Here is a 12,588-nt window from a genome sequence, read left to right as displayed (position 1 = left end):
ATGTGAATTTTTTTTTTTAAATCTTCATTTCTGACAACAAACAATCTTAATCCGTGATACTGTTCTCAACCTTCGTCAGCTGAAGTCAGCGCTCATTCCTGCCAACCTTCAGGGACAACCTTCTTCTCCAGGCAGGGTGTGTTTGGTGATGTAGTCCTGGATGGTGCGTTCTTCTCTAACGTCACCGCTTCTGTCTTTATTCGACATGTTTCACGCTCAGGTTTATGTCGCGGACATCGATGGATGACCAGGTTTCACTCAAGTGAACTCCACCGCATATGTGCTAGTGGAGCATCATCATGCGAGTGGAGCAAAGGCCACCTCTGGGATGCTGACCAGCCTTCTCCTGCCCTGGAGGTGTGGGATGGATGCTGCAATACAGCTCCTGCAAGTGACCTCCATAAGGCAGAAGATCGTCGGCCATCTTGTCTTTTGGCACGCCACTCACCGCTAGGTTTGTTGGATTTCTTTGTTCTGCTCCAGATGTTCTTCTGCGATCTGGCTTTGTTCTGTTTATTGTTTTATTTTGCAGTGGAACAGCGAACCGTTTGCTCCTCCTCTACCTCTAAGTTGATCCTAACATCATGAAACACTGATCACCTCCTTCCACTCTCACTTTAGAAGGTCTGTCACAGCTTCTTTGTGTGTGGTGCTCACTAACGTGGACTTTTGTGTCGGCCGGTGTGGTGGGATGAAGGTCTTGGTGGTGAGTCAACGTGAGTCACCCCCCCGGATGGAGCCAGGTGCTGTGGTTTCACCTCCAACACAGTGACTCACAGACGAGGGCTTGACTCACAGTCTGAGTGCCCTTTATCAGGATGGGAGCCACAACTCTTCCATAGGGGGCCCGGGTGTGTTCAGAGTCCACACACACCAAAACACCAGAGAGAGAGATGACGCTGCTCAGGAATGCCTCTGCAGTCCTGAGATAAGCAGCACTTGTGCTTCTACAGCTGGAGTCTGTTCATGTCTCGAGTCTTTTGAGACACACAGCTGATGTGCTGGTTCCATCACATTTCTTTCCTGAAATAAAAAACAAATTTCTCTCCTCAAACAGGGATCTTCATGGGTAGGTTTCACACCTGTGCCTCTCTTGACACAAGAACATCTCCTCTTCATCACAACTCTTTCTCTCTCCGTCTCACTCTCCTACCTCGCTCAAATCCGCACACACACGCAATTTCACTTTCTATTTATTCCCCCTTTTAATTCGACTCAATTCGACATGCCGGTGTGTCAGTGTGTGTGTGTGTGTCTGGCCCGAGGTGTGCGGTCCTCAGTGATGTGGCATTGCAGGTGGGATTGAACAGGGATTAAGATTGTTTCTGTGAGAAAGTAGACAGACAGACTCTCACTAATCTGACTTTAGCCGAGTCAAGGAAAGTGAAGACACGACACTGGCATTGCTTGGTGTGAGCATATGTTTCTATCCTAGTGAGAACCATTTTTTCCCCAAAGTTGATAGAAAAAAAAAAGTCACGATGGTGACTATATTCAAGTTTTTATATCACCTCATTTAAACTAAAGCTCTTTTAATGTCTTGAAAATATTTGTATAAGAATTTCAATTTTATAAGAATTTCAAGTGCATTCACAGTAGTGGAAACCGTAGTGGAAGCCATTGTGCAGCAAAGAACATCCTTGAACAAAAGCAAAGAGATGCTTTTGTTTGCTTTGGTTCAGGGATTCCTCCATGTTTGTTGTTGTTGTTATCATCCTCGCTGCCACGTGTCTTGTGCATCAGTGTGATCAGTGGAGCAAGAACTCCTGCACTTACAAAGGTTCCCTGTTGTCTGGAGAGCACACTGTTATATATATATATATATATATATATATATATATATATATATATATATATATATATATATATGCCATACTTTAACAAGTTAATGATGATTAATTGAACAAATATCTAATTAATGTAAATAATGTAAAATAAAATAATAAATAAAAAATAAAAGAATGTAAATTCAAACACAATTGAAAGCTTTTTTTTTCATTTTAAATTTCACACACGTTCCATTCCTCAATGTGAATAATGCAAATAGAAAAATTTTTTTTTCAATGTGTTTTTAACGCTAATATACGATTAACTATTACAGCAGTCACCACAGCCGACAACGACAGGTGGCTCACAGTGGTCCAGGTCAGCGCTCAGAGAGTTTGTGTGTTTGCTCAGACCCATGACAAATTAGAGGGAACATTGCAAATGAAGGCCATGAATAAATAATAATATATAGATAGAGAATAGATGTTGCCAGAATCGTTTTAATATGAGGGACAAAAAAGTGATGTGAAATACAGGAATGATTCAATAAATGTGGACATGCAATAATACAAAATTAATGAAATGTTTATTTTTTAAATAGAATTTTAACATATATTACAAAATGTATGCATAAATTAACACATTTCTAAATAATAGAAACATATGGTAATGTAATTATGTATTTATTCATGTGGTAATTTCTGAATTCATTTATCAGATTATTTACCCTTTTAATTCAATATTTATCAAATCATTTACATGCTCTTTCTGTCCTCCATCAGGAGGGTCCTGACTGAAAGGCAGGTGGAAACTCAGTGAGAAGATCTGCCCTCTGGCTCAGCTCGTCATGAGGCAGCAGCAGAGAGGATTTCTGAGGAACTGATGAGTCGAGTCAGAGTCAGAGTTCCACGCACACACACACACACACACACACACACACACACACACACACACACACACACACACACACACACACACACACACACACACACACACACTGCAGCGTGAGGTAATGTCTGTCTGGTCTGATCCTCCTCCATCTCCTCCTCTCATCCGTCCTCCTTCTTCTGATGTTTTCGGTTCATTTCTTCCCTCACCTTCTGTATTGGCTGCAGGGTGACGTAGCCCCTGATGTTGCAGACTGGCTGCATAACTCATTCACCTGGTCCTGGTCCTTTCCGTGTGAGATTGTGCGTCTCCTCTGGGCACTCTGGTTTCCTCCCACCATTCAAAAACACATTGATGGCTTGACATTTTTTCAAGAATTGGGTTATTCCTTTCATCTTCTCACCACCTTAAGTTCTCTTTTTGTTTTCATAACTTCATGTGTCGATAGTCGCGTAGCTTGTGATGTTGCTAATGATGCTAGCTGCTAGCAACCGAATGACTTGGTTCTGTATCCTGCCTTGTCACCATCCTCCAGTTTTGTTCACCCTTGACTGGACATGTCATCTGCCGTGTCGCTGCTTGCTGAGCGCGTTCTGACTCTTGTCCTCTTCTTCCTTCTCTCGCTAAAGTTCTCGACAGTGGAAGGGAGAACAATGATCAGCTCTCCACTGCAGCCCACTTCTGTCACCCCGAAATCAGCAGCTTGCACTCCCACACACAAGTGAAATCCGCACACAATGGAGCTCACAGAGACTCACACAGACACCTACACGCGTCAAGCGTCAGAGCAGAAAATGAAAACAGCATGTGGCTGTGACAATAAACAAACATTTTGGGATGCACACAGAGATTTACCGATGCATTTAACACACACACACCTCCACACACACACACACGCAGTCTGGTAAGTGGATTAAATTATGTCATTGTGTAATCAGACTAATCTGATTATTGCATGACAGATTTGAAGTCTCTCAATTTCCTGTCTGTCTCTCTGTCTCGCTGCCCGAGGACCCGTCTGTCGGCTTAGCTGTGTCTCATCCCAGCCCATCCCACCCGGCACAAGTCCGAGCCCCGTACAATTTCAATATTTTCAAAGGCGGTGTCTGTCTACTTTCCTGTCTACTATCCTTTTATTTCAGTATTTGTCAGGAATCCATTTACTTGCTTGTGTGTTTTTTTTTGTGTGACTACAATCGTCACATTGTGTTTTGTTTTACACTACCTTCACCTTCACCTTCTTCTGCCGCTTATCCAGGGTTGGGTCGCGCAGGCAGCATTCGGAGCAAGGAAGCCCAAACTTCCCGATCCGCACAAACCTCCTCCAGCTCCTCCCGGGGGATCCCGAGGCGTTCCCAGGCCAAACCGGAGACATAATCCCTCCAGCGGGTCCTGGGTCTTCCCCGGGGTCTCCTCCCGGTAGGACATGCCCGGAACACCTCCCCAGGGAGGCGTCCATGGGGCATCCGGATCAGATGCCTGAGCCACCTCAGCTGGTTCCTCTCCATGTGGAGGAGTTGTACACTATTTCACTGAAATTCTTTTTCATGATGTTCCTATTCTACTCCAAGTCTCCACCCTGATGAGGTGAGAGGGCCACGTTGGGACCTCTTCACACAGGTGGAGTCATTAGACCCATGTCCATCCCTTAAGTTCCACATCTACAGTACTGCATCTGCAAAACGATGGAATGGACTTGAGAGCGGTCAGATGACATCATCGGTCTACTGCTTTGATGACATCATCGGTCGAGGAAGGCTGCACGTGTGTTCCGATCAGCAGCACAAGGTCTCTGCACTGACACGATTTTCTGAAACTAGAAGTGTTTTTAAGTCTCCTCCAGTCCCTCCACCATCCTTGCCCTCTCCATCTCTTTCACTTGCCATCCCTACGCTTCCCTCTTGTCCTGTCTGTCTCTTCTTACCTCACCTGTCTGCCTCTCGGTCTGTCTGACGTCAGCCCTCCTCTGTCACATTTCCATGACTCTCCCTCCCCCGCTCCATCTCCCTGTCCTCCTTCTCATTATTCGCTGTAATCGCTCGTCTAGACAGCCTCCCCCTTCATCCCCCCTGAACACATCACACCTGAGAGAGTTGGGAAGGGGGGTGAGAAGACGATAGGAAGGAAATGAGAGCAATGAGAGAAGTGGTGACATGATTGGCCTCTTATTTCTCACCCTGGGTTAAGCACTGGTGGTGGTGGTGGTGGTGTCTGACTGGAAATAGACGCTGTCTAGATCAGACATGGGGGAGGAAGAGGAGAGACAGAAAGGAGAACAAGGAGGAGGGTTTGTCTGTTTGTTATTTCCTATCAGCCAAAACCTTGTGGAGGTCTCACTTTTCATAGGAGACATGAAACAAGACTCACTGATCAAACTGAACGGGCACCTCGGTTAAGTGGAGGTTTCTGATGGCTTTGAATGTAATGGATGTACCGAAAGATGGAGAGGAAACGGAGCCAATTGCCAACTTCGATCAAGAGCGAAGTGACTGTTTTCTCCTGCGCTGACATGTATGGCCACGAGGGGGCGCCACTCTACAGATGGTGCTTTGGTGTCACCTTTAAATTCCTCCGACTTGAACACACTCCTCTCTTCAGTTCCATAACACGCATGTTGTCACCCGCACGCGTCCGCGGTGTCATGAGCGCCGACAACAGAACCGGAGATGTGTCGATTCCTCTTCGGAATCTCTTAAATTCTGTCCAGTGTTTAAGAGACCGAGTCTGCGGTCAGTAGTATGAGTCAACTATTCTCTTCTAGTTGTTAACGTGGAAGCTAAGCTGCTCGCGTTAGCATCGTGGTCTGTTTACATTTTTAGTAGCTGCTTTTATTTTAACAAACGCTTATTTAACGGCTAATTTTGGAGATGTCGCCTGGGCTTACTTTGTTTTACACGCTAGAGAGGTATGCTCATTTAGTGTTTGGCCTCGGGACGTTAACGTTTGTTTAGTAAATTAATTTCGTTACTTTCTGCGATTGGATTAGTGATTTTCCTCAAGAATGTGTTTCTCGAATAAGGAGAATGATCAGTTAAACTCATAATAATGATTTTGTTTAGTTGTTCACTGAAACATTCCTACTGTTCCCAAGTTTCTTTTCTGACTGTATAATATGCACTTTCTGACTCTTCATTTTTTTACTTTGGTAATAACAGTTGTTTTTAGTTTCAACAGTTTATAGTTTGTCAGAAACTTCATCAACCTAATTCATTGTTGTAATATTCCATTCACAGATGGGGAAGCAAGTGAATCTGATGGAACATTTAATCTTTTACAATTCTGGGAGACGTTGAGTTGAGTACTGCCCGTTGTTTCTACATTTCATTACAACCACTTGATGTTCACCCTTCTGTCTAAGTCGAATGAACGCCCCTTTTGTCCTCCAACTCTTCAGATCAATCGGTGAAAGTGGTGTCACAGGAAGCGACCAAGCTGAGCCTGGCCTTCTCCAAGCCTCCACTGCCTTCACAAGAGGTCAGACAGCCATTGGTGTAATCTATGAGTTACATGCAGAGAGTAGCCTGACTGAGGCAAAAGCTCGATTAAGCCGCAGAGTCTGTAATGTTCTCCCAGTTTACATGCTGCTGAACGACAGCCAAACTACTGTAATGTCATCTCCGTGACGCAGGGTGGCGCAGTGAGCTATTCAGTCCCTCCGGTTCCGCTGACAGTGGAGGAAGAAAGTGCGAAGCTGACGGTTAGCAAGGAGCTGTTTCTGACTGTCATATTGAACTCTGTACGCACCGATCGCGCTGACAGATCAACTGGTTTAAGTTAAATTCCAGAATCTCTCAGCTCTTCATCAAGACGGTTCAACGGTGTCACCGTCATGGACCCATCATCGTCTAAGCTTTCTTTGGCAGTTTTCTGAATTAAACTCCCAAGTTTCTGAATAAAATGAACAATTCAGGAGTCTCTGTTATCTTTGTATTGCGAGAATGATATACGTCAAGTATTTAAAGTATTGAATCGCATCCTTTTCAACTTCGCATCCACGCTAACGGTTGTTAACGTGGAGGTAATGTCATGCACTTATACCATCAAATCATGTCTTATAATACCGTGAGAACTAACGCTCAAATGTCCTCAGTGTCCTCGCACATGACAACACAGCTGATATCAGGTTTGCTAGACATAAATGACCACAGAACACACATCCTGTATCAGCTTGTACACAGGACTTTGTGGTCATATACAATGTTATTAGAGCGAGAACCTTGTTCCTTCCTCTACGTAACTGAAGCTCATGCAGCCGCCCATCACCCAGTCCGGTCATAGTCGAGCTACTCAGCTACATGCTAGCTTAGTCCAGCTATTTACCACATTATCCAGGTCGTGCAGAGAGAAGTTCCGATTTCTCTACAGCAGTCGGACTATGCTGTCTAAATTCTAAAATGCCAAACATAGCCAGTCTAATGCAATATATTGTTTTTCCAGGCCATCATGTAACCATGCTCACTGAAGCAAGAAGTTGTCTGTGTAGAAATAAAAGTCCTTGTTAACATTTTATTTTCTGAGGGGAGCTTTCGTGTTGATCTCTTCTTGAATGATTGCAGGATGCAGAGAGGTTGTCTGAGTCAATTCTGAAGAGCGTCCTGACTCTCTCCACAGTTTACTACTGGCTGCCCAAAAGTCAAGGTGAGACTGCAGTAGTGAGGGATCATGCTTTCAGTTAGCGTGTTGATCGTCATAACTAACTCATTTTCTTTGACTCTTCAACACATGGCCATCTTTAAAAAAAAAAAAGAATAAATAGTAATAATAAAGCTAGATTAACTTACAATATAGTATATATGAATTATTTCAGATTGTATAAGATTTTGAGCATGTTTTATATTTCACCCAATTTTGTTATTTAATTTGAAAAGTGGATTTTCAACCAATTGAGGAGAAACAATATTCATGATAGTCACATTATGTCAAGGACCGCCACCTGGTGGACAATTGGTTATTCAGCAAGTGATGGTGGGTATCGCCTGAATTCTTAACATTTCCTCTCTGATGGAAGGGAGCAGAGCATTCATTTTGTCCCAGACACGCTCAGCTTCAATGTCCGTTTTCTGAGATGTGTCCCATCTGTGTGACCACGAGGTTTTACACAAGCCTTCAGTGCCCGTGGGGCAGTCTTCACACTGCACAACATACAGTGGTACCTCAGTTTTGGAAAGTCCCGGACTTCGAACAAATCGTAGTTTGAACAAAAATTTCAAGATTATTTTGCTTCGGATTTCGAACGAAAATCCAGAACTTGAACGCCCCCAAAAAAGCCGGAGAAAACATAACGTGCATGGACCGATCAGCTGACCCACAACGCGATTTGTTATTGTGTATAACGCAGCCTCTGTATGGAGACGTGTGCCGTTATATATTATATATATTTACTGACTTTACTTTTTCTTCATATTGAGGTGTAAAACCTTTCCTGTCTCCGGATTGTGGTCGAGAACCAAGGTTCCACTGTATCTTCCTGTCTCGTCTCCAAAATGAAGAACGCATGAATTTGTGTCAATACCTGTTAGATAATTGCATAGATGAAAGATTGCTCATTCGTGACTCACCTCTGTCTCCATCCCTCCCTTTTCCTCTGTCATTCCTCTGTCAAACTTGGAAATGAACCAACTCACCTTTGTTGTGTTAAGGTGTGTTTTGCCTGCAGAGGTACAACTGCTGGCTGAAGAGCCTTTAGGCCGCAGGTGTATTGGATATTAATCAGATCTTGGTCTGAAAGTGGCTTTCATGTGAAACCCCAGTCACTTCAGCCGTGCCAAGTGCTGTGACCCCATCTGTCCTCTCTCAGGTGTCAGTCTGCGGCGACAGGTCAGAAACTCCACGGTGGAGGTTCTGGAAGGCGTCTCAGCTCTGGTGGAGGTCATTCTGAGCTCGCCGCTTCAGAGGTGCCCATCTGTAACATCTCAGCATGGAACAAAGTTACGACAAAAGACTGCTGAAGAAACTGCTAACACCTTTCTGTGTTCTTCCTCTGCCATGGTGACTGGTTCTGCAGCCTCAGTCAGGAGCAGCTGACGTCCACCGGAGGGGTGTGGTCGGCTTGTGACCAGTTCCCTCAGCTACCAGCAGGTGAGTGTGTGGATGGTTTAAATGTTTTAATACTTTTTAGCACCTATCATATTTCTAGTAACACAGAAGCTGTTCAATTGTCTGGTGCTTCACATTGTCATACCAACTCTTGAGGTGTCATCTGTCTAAAATTTTCCCAAAAGGCTCTTCACTTATAAAGTCAAGCGTATGTGAATATTTGTTTTCGGAAGTGTTTCCTGCATTTGGATTTTGAGGAGGCTTTTGTCGTTGAGTGTTTAGTGTGTGGAGGAAGTTAAACCTACCCAACTGTCTGGGTCTGCGGCGTGTTCCTGTGGTTGTGAGGCCTCGACCTTGATGTTCCTCTCAGTCATCTGACGTAAATTCCCGCAGCCTTTGCAACAGGACACCCGCTTGTGGTCACCTCTAAATGTATCGTGATCAAAGTTTAAAACTGTTTGGGTTTCTGAGGTCATCCGTTTGAGATCACCTGCTCCGTCTCATGTGATTCATTTGAAGAGTTCCATCCAAATCCTGACTTTAATTTCTCTCCACTACGTTTATGTGTGTGGGACAGATAACAAGGCCGCTGTCCTCGTCCTTCTCTCCAACCACACCGGCGTTGTCAAAGATGCCCTGGAGGAGATCCAGGAGGTCAGCTCACACTGCTTTTGTTGATGTTACTCTTAAGAGATTACTCGAGACCCAAAGTCGTGACTCCAGATATTTGGAAATCAGGCCCTGTCAGAGGTCAACGACCCCTTCAGCGACGTGCTGGAGGACGACGTGGATGGTCTGGAGCGCCGAGGGAACCAGGACACGTACTGGTCAGAGCGGGACCGCAGCGTCATTGCGCCGTGTCTGGGGCTCATGAAGGCGGCGGCCGCGTGCTTGAGGAAGCTGATTTCAGCGGTGAAAAACAACGGTGACGTGAGCTCGCTGCAGAACCTGGCACAGCTGGACGACCTGGCTGACATCACTAAAGACATCAGTCCCAGGTCAGCACACACACGGTGAAGTATGAGGACCGTCTCTCTGCGAGTGGAAGGGCAAATTGGAGAAGACTGACAGAATGTAAACCGTCCGGTAGGGGGCGGGCTCAACCTCAAGATGCACCTCAATATAAATCACAATATGAGATAGAGCTGCACAAGCATTTAATTCTCCAATGCTGGCAACCATCAAATATAACGTGCGACGCTGAGGTTCAGTCCTGCTAAGTCAGCTCACATCATCACCCACGTAGCAACACACTTCCTCTCTGAGTGGAAGAGGAATCCCAAGGTCAGTCGCACAAGCGCTTCAGAGTAGTTAGTGTTACAATACCAGCAACGTAGCAGAACAAACTAGGTCAGGTCGCAACAAGTTAGGCTGTTGTGACAACTCTTGACGGCCAATTTCAACATCAAATGGTTGATTTTTATTCATTTTGTGCTCCAAAGTTGACAACTGTCTTTTGTCTCTGTCAGTGTGGACGACCTGGCGCTCTGCCTCTACCCACCCATGGACTACAGTGGCGTGGAGAGCAATGTAAGATCACAAAGCCGAGTGCACTGCAGTTGTGTGTTCACCTCCATCGCTCCTTCACCACTGGTGCCATATTCTGGTCCACAGTCGTGTTGGGTTTGGTGGCCTTATCTAATCTCCAGTTTAATCTCGACCTTTGTCACACTGTCATTTTTGTTTTTATAAGTCACATCTATACTCATTTTGCTTAAGTCCAGTTTCAGTCGACTAAAGGTCTGAGCATTTTAGTCTCCTTTAGTAATCCATGACGGGTGCAGTCCACGAGAACAGTGTTTCAGTCTCTGTCACTGTGGTTTAACGGCCTAGGAACATAAAATACAGCCTTGTTACCAGACAAATGTTGTCATTGTGAACAGATTTGCATTTTGTCTTCTGATCGTTCCAGACCAGTATGATCAAACGATTAAGATTGAACATGAAATGCTGTTGTTTCTTTCAAATAAAGACAATAATTAATAACTAGAATAAAATAACATCAGCTAGGCACCTGGAAAGAAGCAGGTACACTGCGAATTTTCCTCCTAAAGAAACAAAATGTTTTGCCAAGGATAAACATTTCAAAAGAACCCACAAAAATATGTTATCACATTATCATATGTGTGTGTCTTGTGCTCTTTTCGTCAGCGAGAGTCTGCAAAGGCAGTTGCTCAGCAGTCGAACTGCTGCTTGCCTTTCTCATCTAAACACTGTTGCGGTGGAGCCTCTGTGTTTCCTGTGCGGCAGGGCTGTCGTAGTCGCTGTCTCTGCATCAGGCTCCAGAGCTTTGTGTCTGATGCTAGCTAGTGCCGTGCCTCCTGAATAGCACAGCGAATGGCTGTGAGTCACACGACTAAGCGAGGTCAACTAATGTCTAGTCTTGCTTTGGTCAAAAGAAACCAAATGACATTTTGTCATGGTTTTTAAACCATATTTAGTCACGTGTTATGTCTAAATGTCACTATTGTCACATGATTTAGGCGGACTCCTATCTTGTTTGAGTAGGTAGGACTCAGTATTTCATCAGAGTTTCTGTTGAGAGTCCAGTCTCAGGATCTCAGATGAGCTGGTTCTATAGGTTCCGTCGGGTCAAGACCTTCACCATGGTGAGGGACCTCCTTGATGCCTTAGCAGAAGAGCGTTAAACACACACTCCCTCCTTGCACGAACCACAAAGCTCTTCAAATGAAGTCTTGGAACAGTGTTTGCACTGTAGCCATCAGCGCACCTGTTGGGGAACCCTGTGGCCTCCTCAGAGTTTCTGTGACCAACAACATAAACAAGGTGACTGTGCGCCACTGATGCGAGAGGTGTGGACCAGCGTGGCAAAACCATGGTGCCTGGCAACAGAAGAGGAGGAGGCTGCCTGAATGTGTGGCATTTCTGGTGTCGACTCAGCGACTCAGATCTGCTGTGATTAAGATGATTCCATTTTTCAATAGTGCGATTAAGATGGACGTGTCACGCTGCTGTCAGCGATGACTGACCGTCTGGAGGACGACTCACGCTCGTGCGCCTCCTTTGTCCACCTGAGATGGGCTTCTTGGTCGGACCCAAGCGTCGACTGATTCATTGCTGTGTTTTGTTGCAGATGTCTAAACTGGGCGCGGTTCTGCGGAAGGTGCTGGAGATCACCAGGTGCGTTTTTACAAGCAGGTACTTGGCAGGTAGCCATTCAGCAGGCCTGTTGGTAAGCAGCTGGAGCAAACCGAGGCCTGGGAAATGCGCTGGCGTTATCACCTAAACTGATGTGTCATCGCATCGCCTTGCTCCTCTGAATGTTTTAATCAGGAGTCTGGTTGGTGTATTGAGTGTCTTCCCCTCCTCTGACCCGGCCCTGTCTTGCTGGTCCTCTGTAGGTCGAGTCATGTCTGCGGAGAACCTGAGCTGACCTGGGTCCAGTTCTTAGAAGGTGCCGTGGATCACAACTTACAGAAAGCTGCAGACCTAATTCATCCCCACGGCTAGTGTGTGAGTGTGTGTTTCATCAAGCCGTGAAAAATAAAGAGTGTTCGTGTCTGGACAGCTGATCTGTGGAAGCCTTGTTATGCAACGGGCAATATTTCAAATGGCAGTTTTCAGGTTTGTTTGGTTTAATCTTTGTCTGACACCCAGCCAAGTGTGACGCCCACGCAGGCACGCACGCACAATGTTTTTTTTTTTCCTGTCACTCAGCGAGACACTCAATCACGTCTACAGCAAACAGGAAACAGATGCTGAGATTAAAACAGTTGCCACACCACCCTCTCAACCACCGCACACCCCCCAATCTTACCCCCACGGAAGTTGAAGGGCTAAATTTCCCAAAGGACGCTGGGTTTTTTTTCTCCTTGAAGCACAAGCGTTCCTCACCTAGTGGATTCACCCTGAAGACCGTGGTGTTCGTGGGTCTCA

General features: G+C 45.4%; 1 protein-coding gene and 1 long non-coding RNA gene across 2 annotated transcripts; both read left to right on the top strand.

Annotated features, from left to right (window-relative positions):
- Window positions 1-29: 29 nt before the first annotated feature.
- Window positions 30-759, top strand: LOC128760883 (uncharacterized). Its single transcript, XR_008414883.1, has 3 exons — window positions 30-136; window positions 221-454; window positions 533-759. It is a non-coding gene; the product is annotated as an uncharacterized LOC128760883 (long non-coding RNA).
- A 4,483-nt stretch (window positions 760-5,242) lies between these two features.
- On the top strand, window positions 5,243-12,323 carry ccndbp1 (cyclin D-type binding-protein 1). Its single transcript, XM_053868606.1, has 11 exons — window positions 5,243-5,384; window positions 5,889-5,948; window positions 6,050-6,129; window positions 7,212-7,293; window positions 8,453-8,549; window positions 8,660-8,733; window positions 9,269-9,345; window positions 9,430-9,689; window positions 10,161-10,221; window positions 11,786-11,832; window positions 12,054-12,323. Exons 1-11 carry the CDS (start codon window positions 5,267-5,269, stop codon window positions 12,160-12,162), a joined length of 1,065 nt encoding a protein of 354 aa, XP_053724581.1. The 5' UTR covers window positions 5,243-5,266; the 3' UTR covers window positions 12,163-12,323.
- The last annotated feature ends 265 nt before the right edge of the window (window positions 12,324-12,588 follow it).

Source organism: Synchiropus splendidus, chromosome 6, assembly GCF_027744825.2.
Source record: "Synchiropus splendidus isolate RoL2022-P1 chromosome 6, RoL_Sspl_1.0, whole genome shotgun sequence".
NCBI classification, from domain to species: Eukaryota; Metazoa; Chordata; class Actinopteri; order Syngnathiformes; family Callionymidae; genus Synchiropus; species Synchiropus splendidus.
This window is presented reverse-complemented; position numbering and strand designations above follow the sequence as displayed.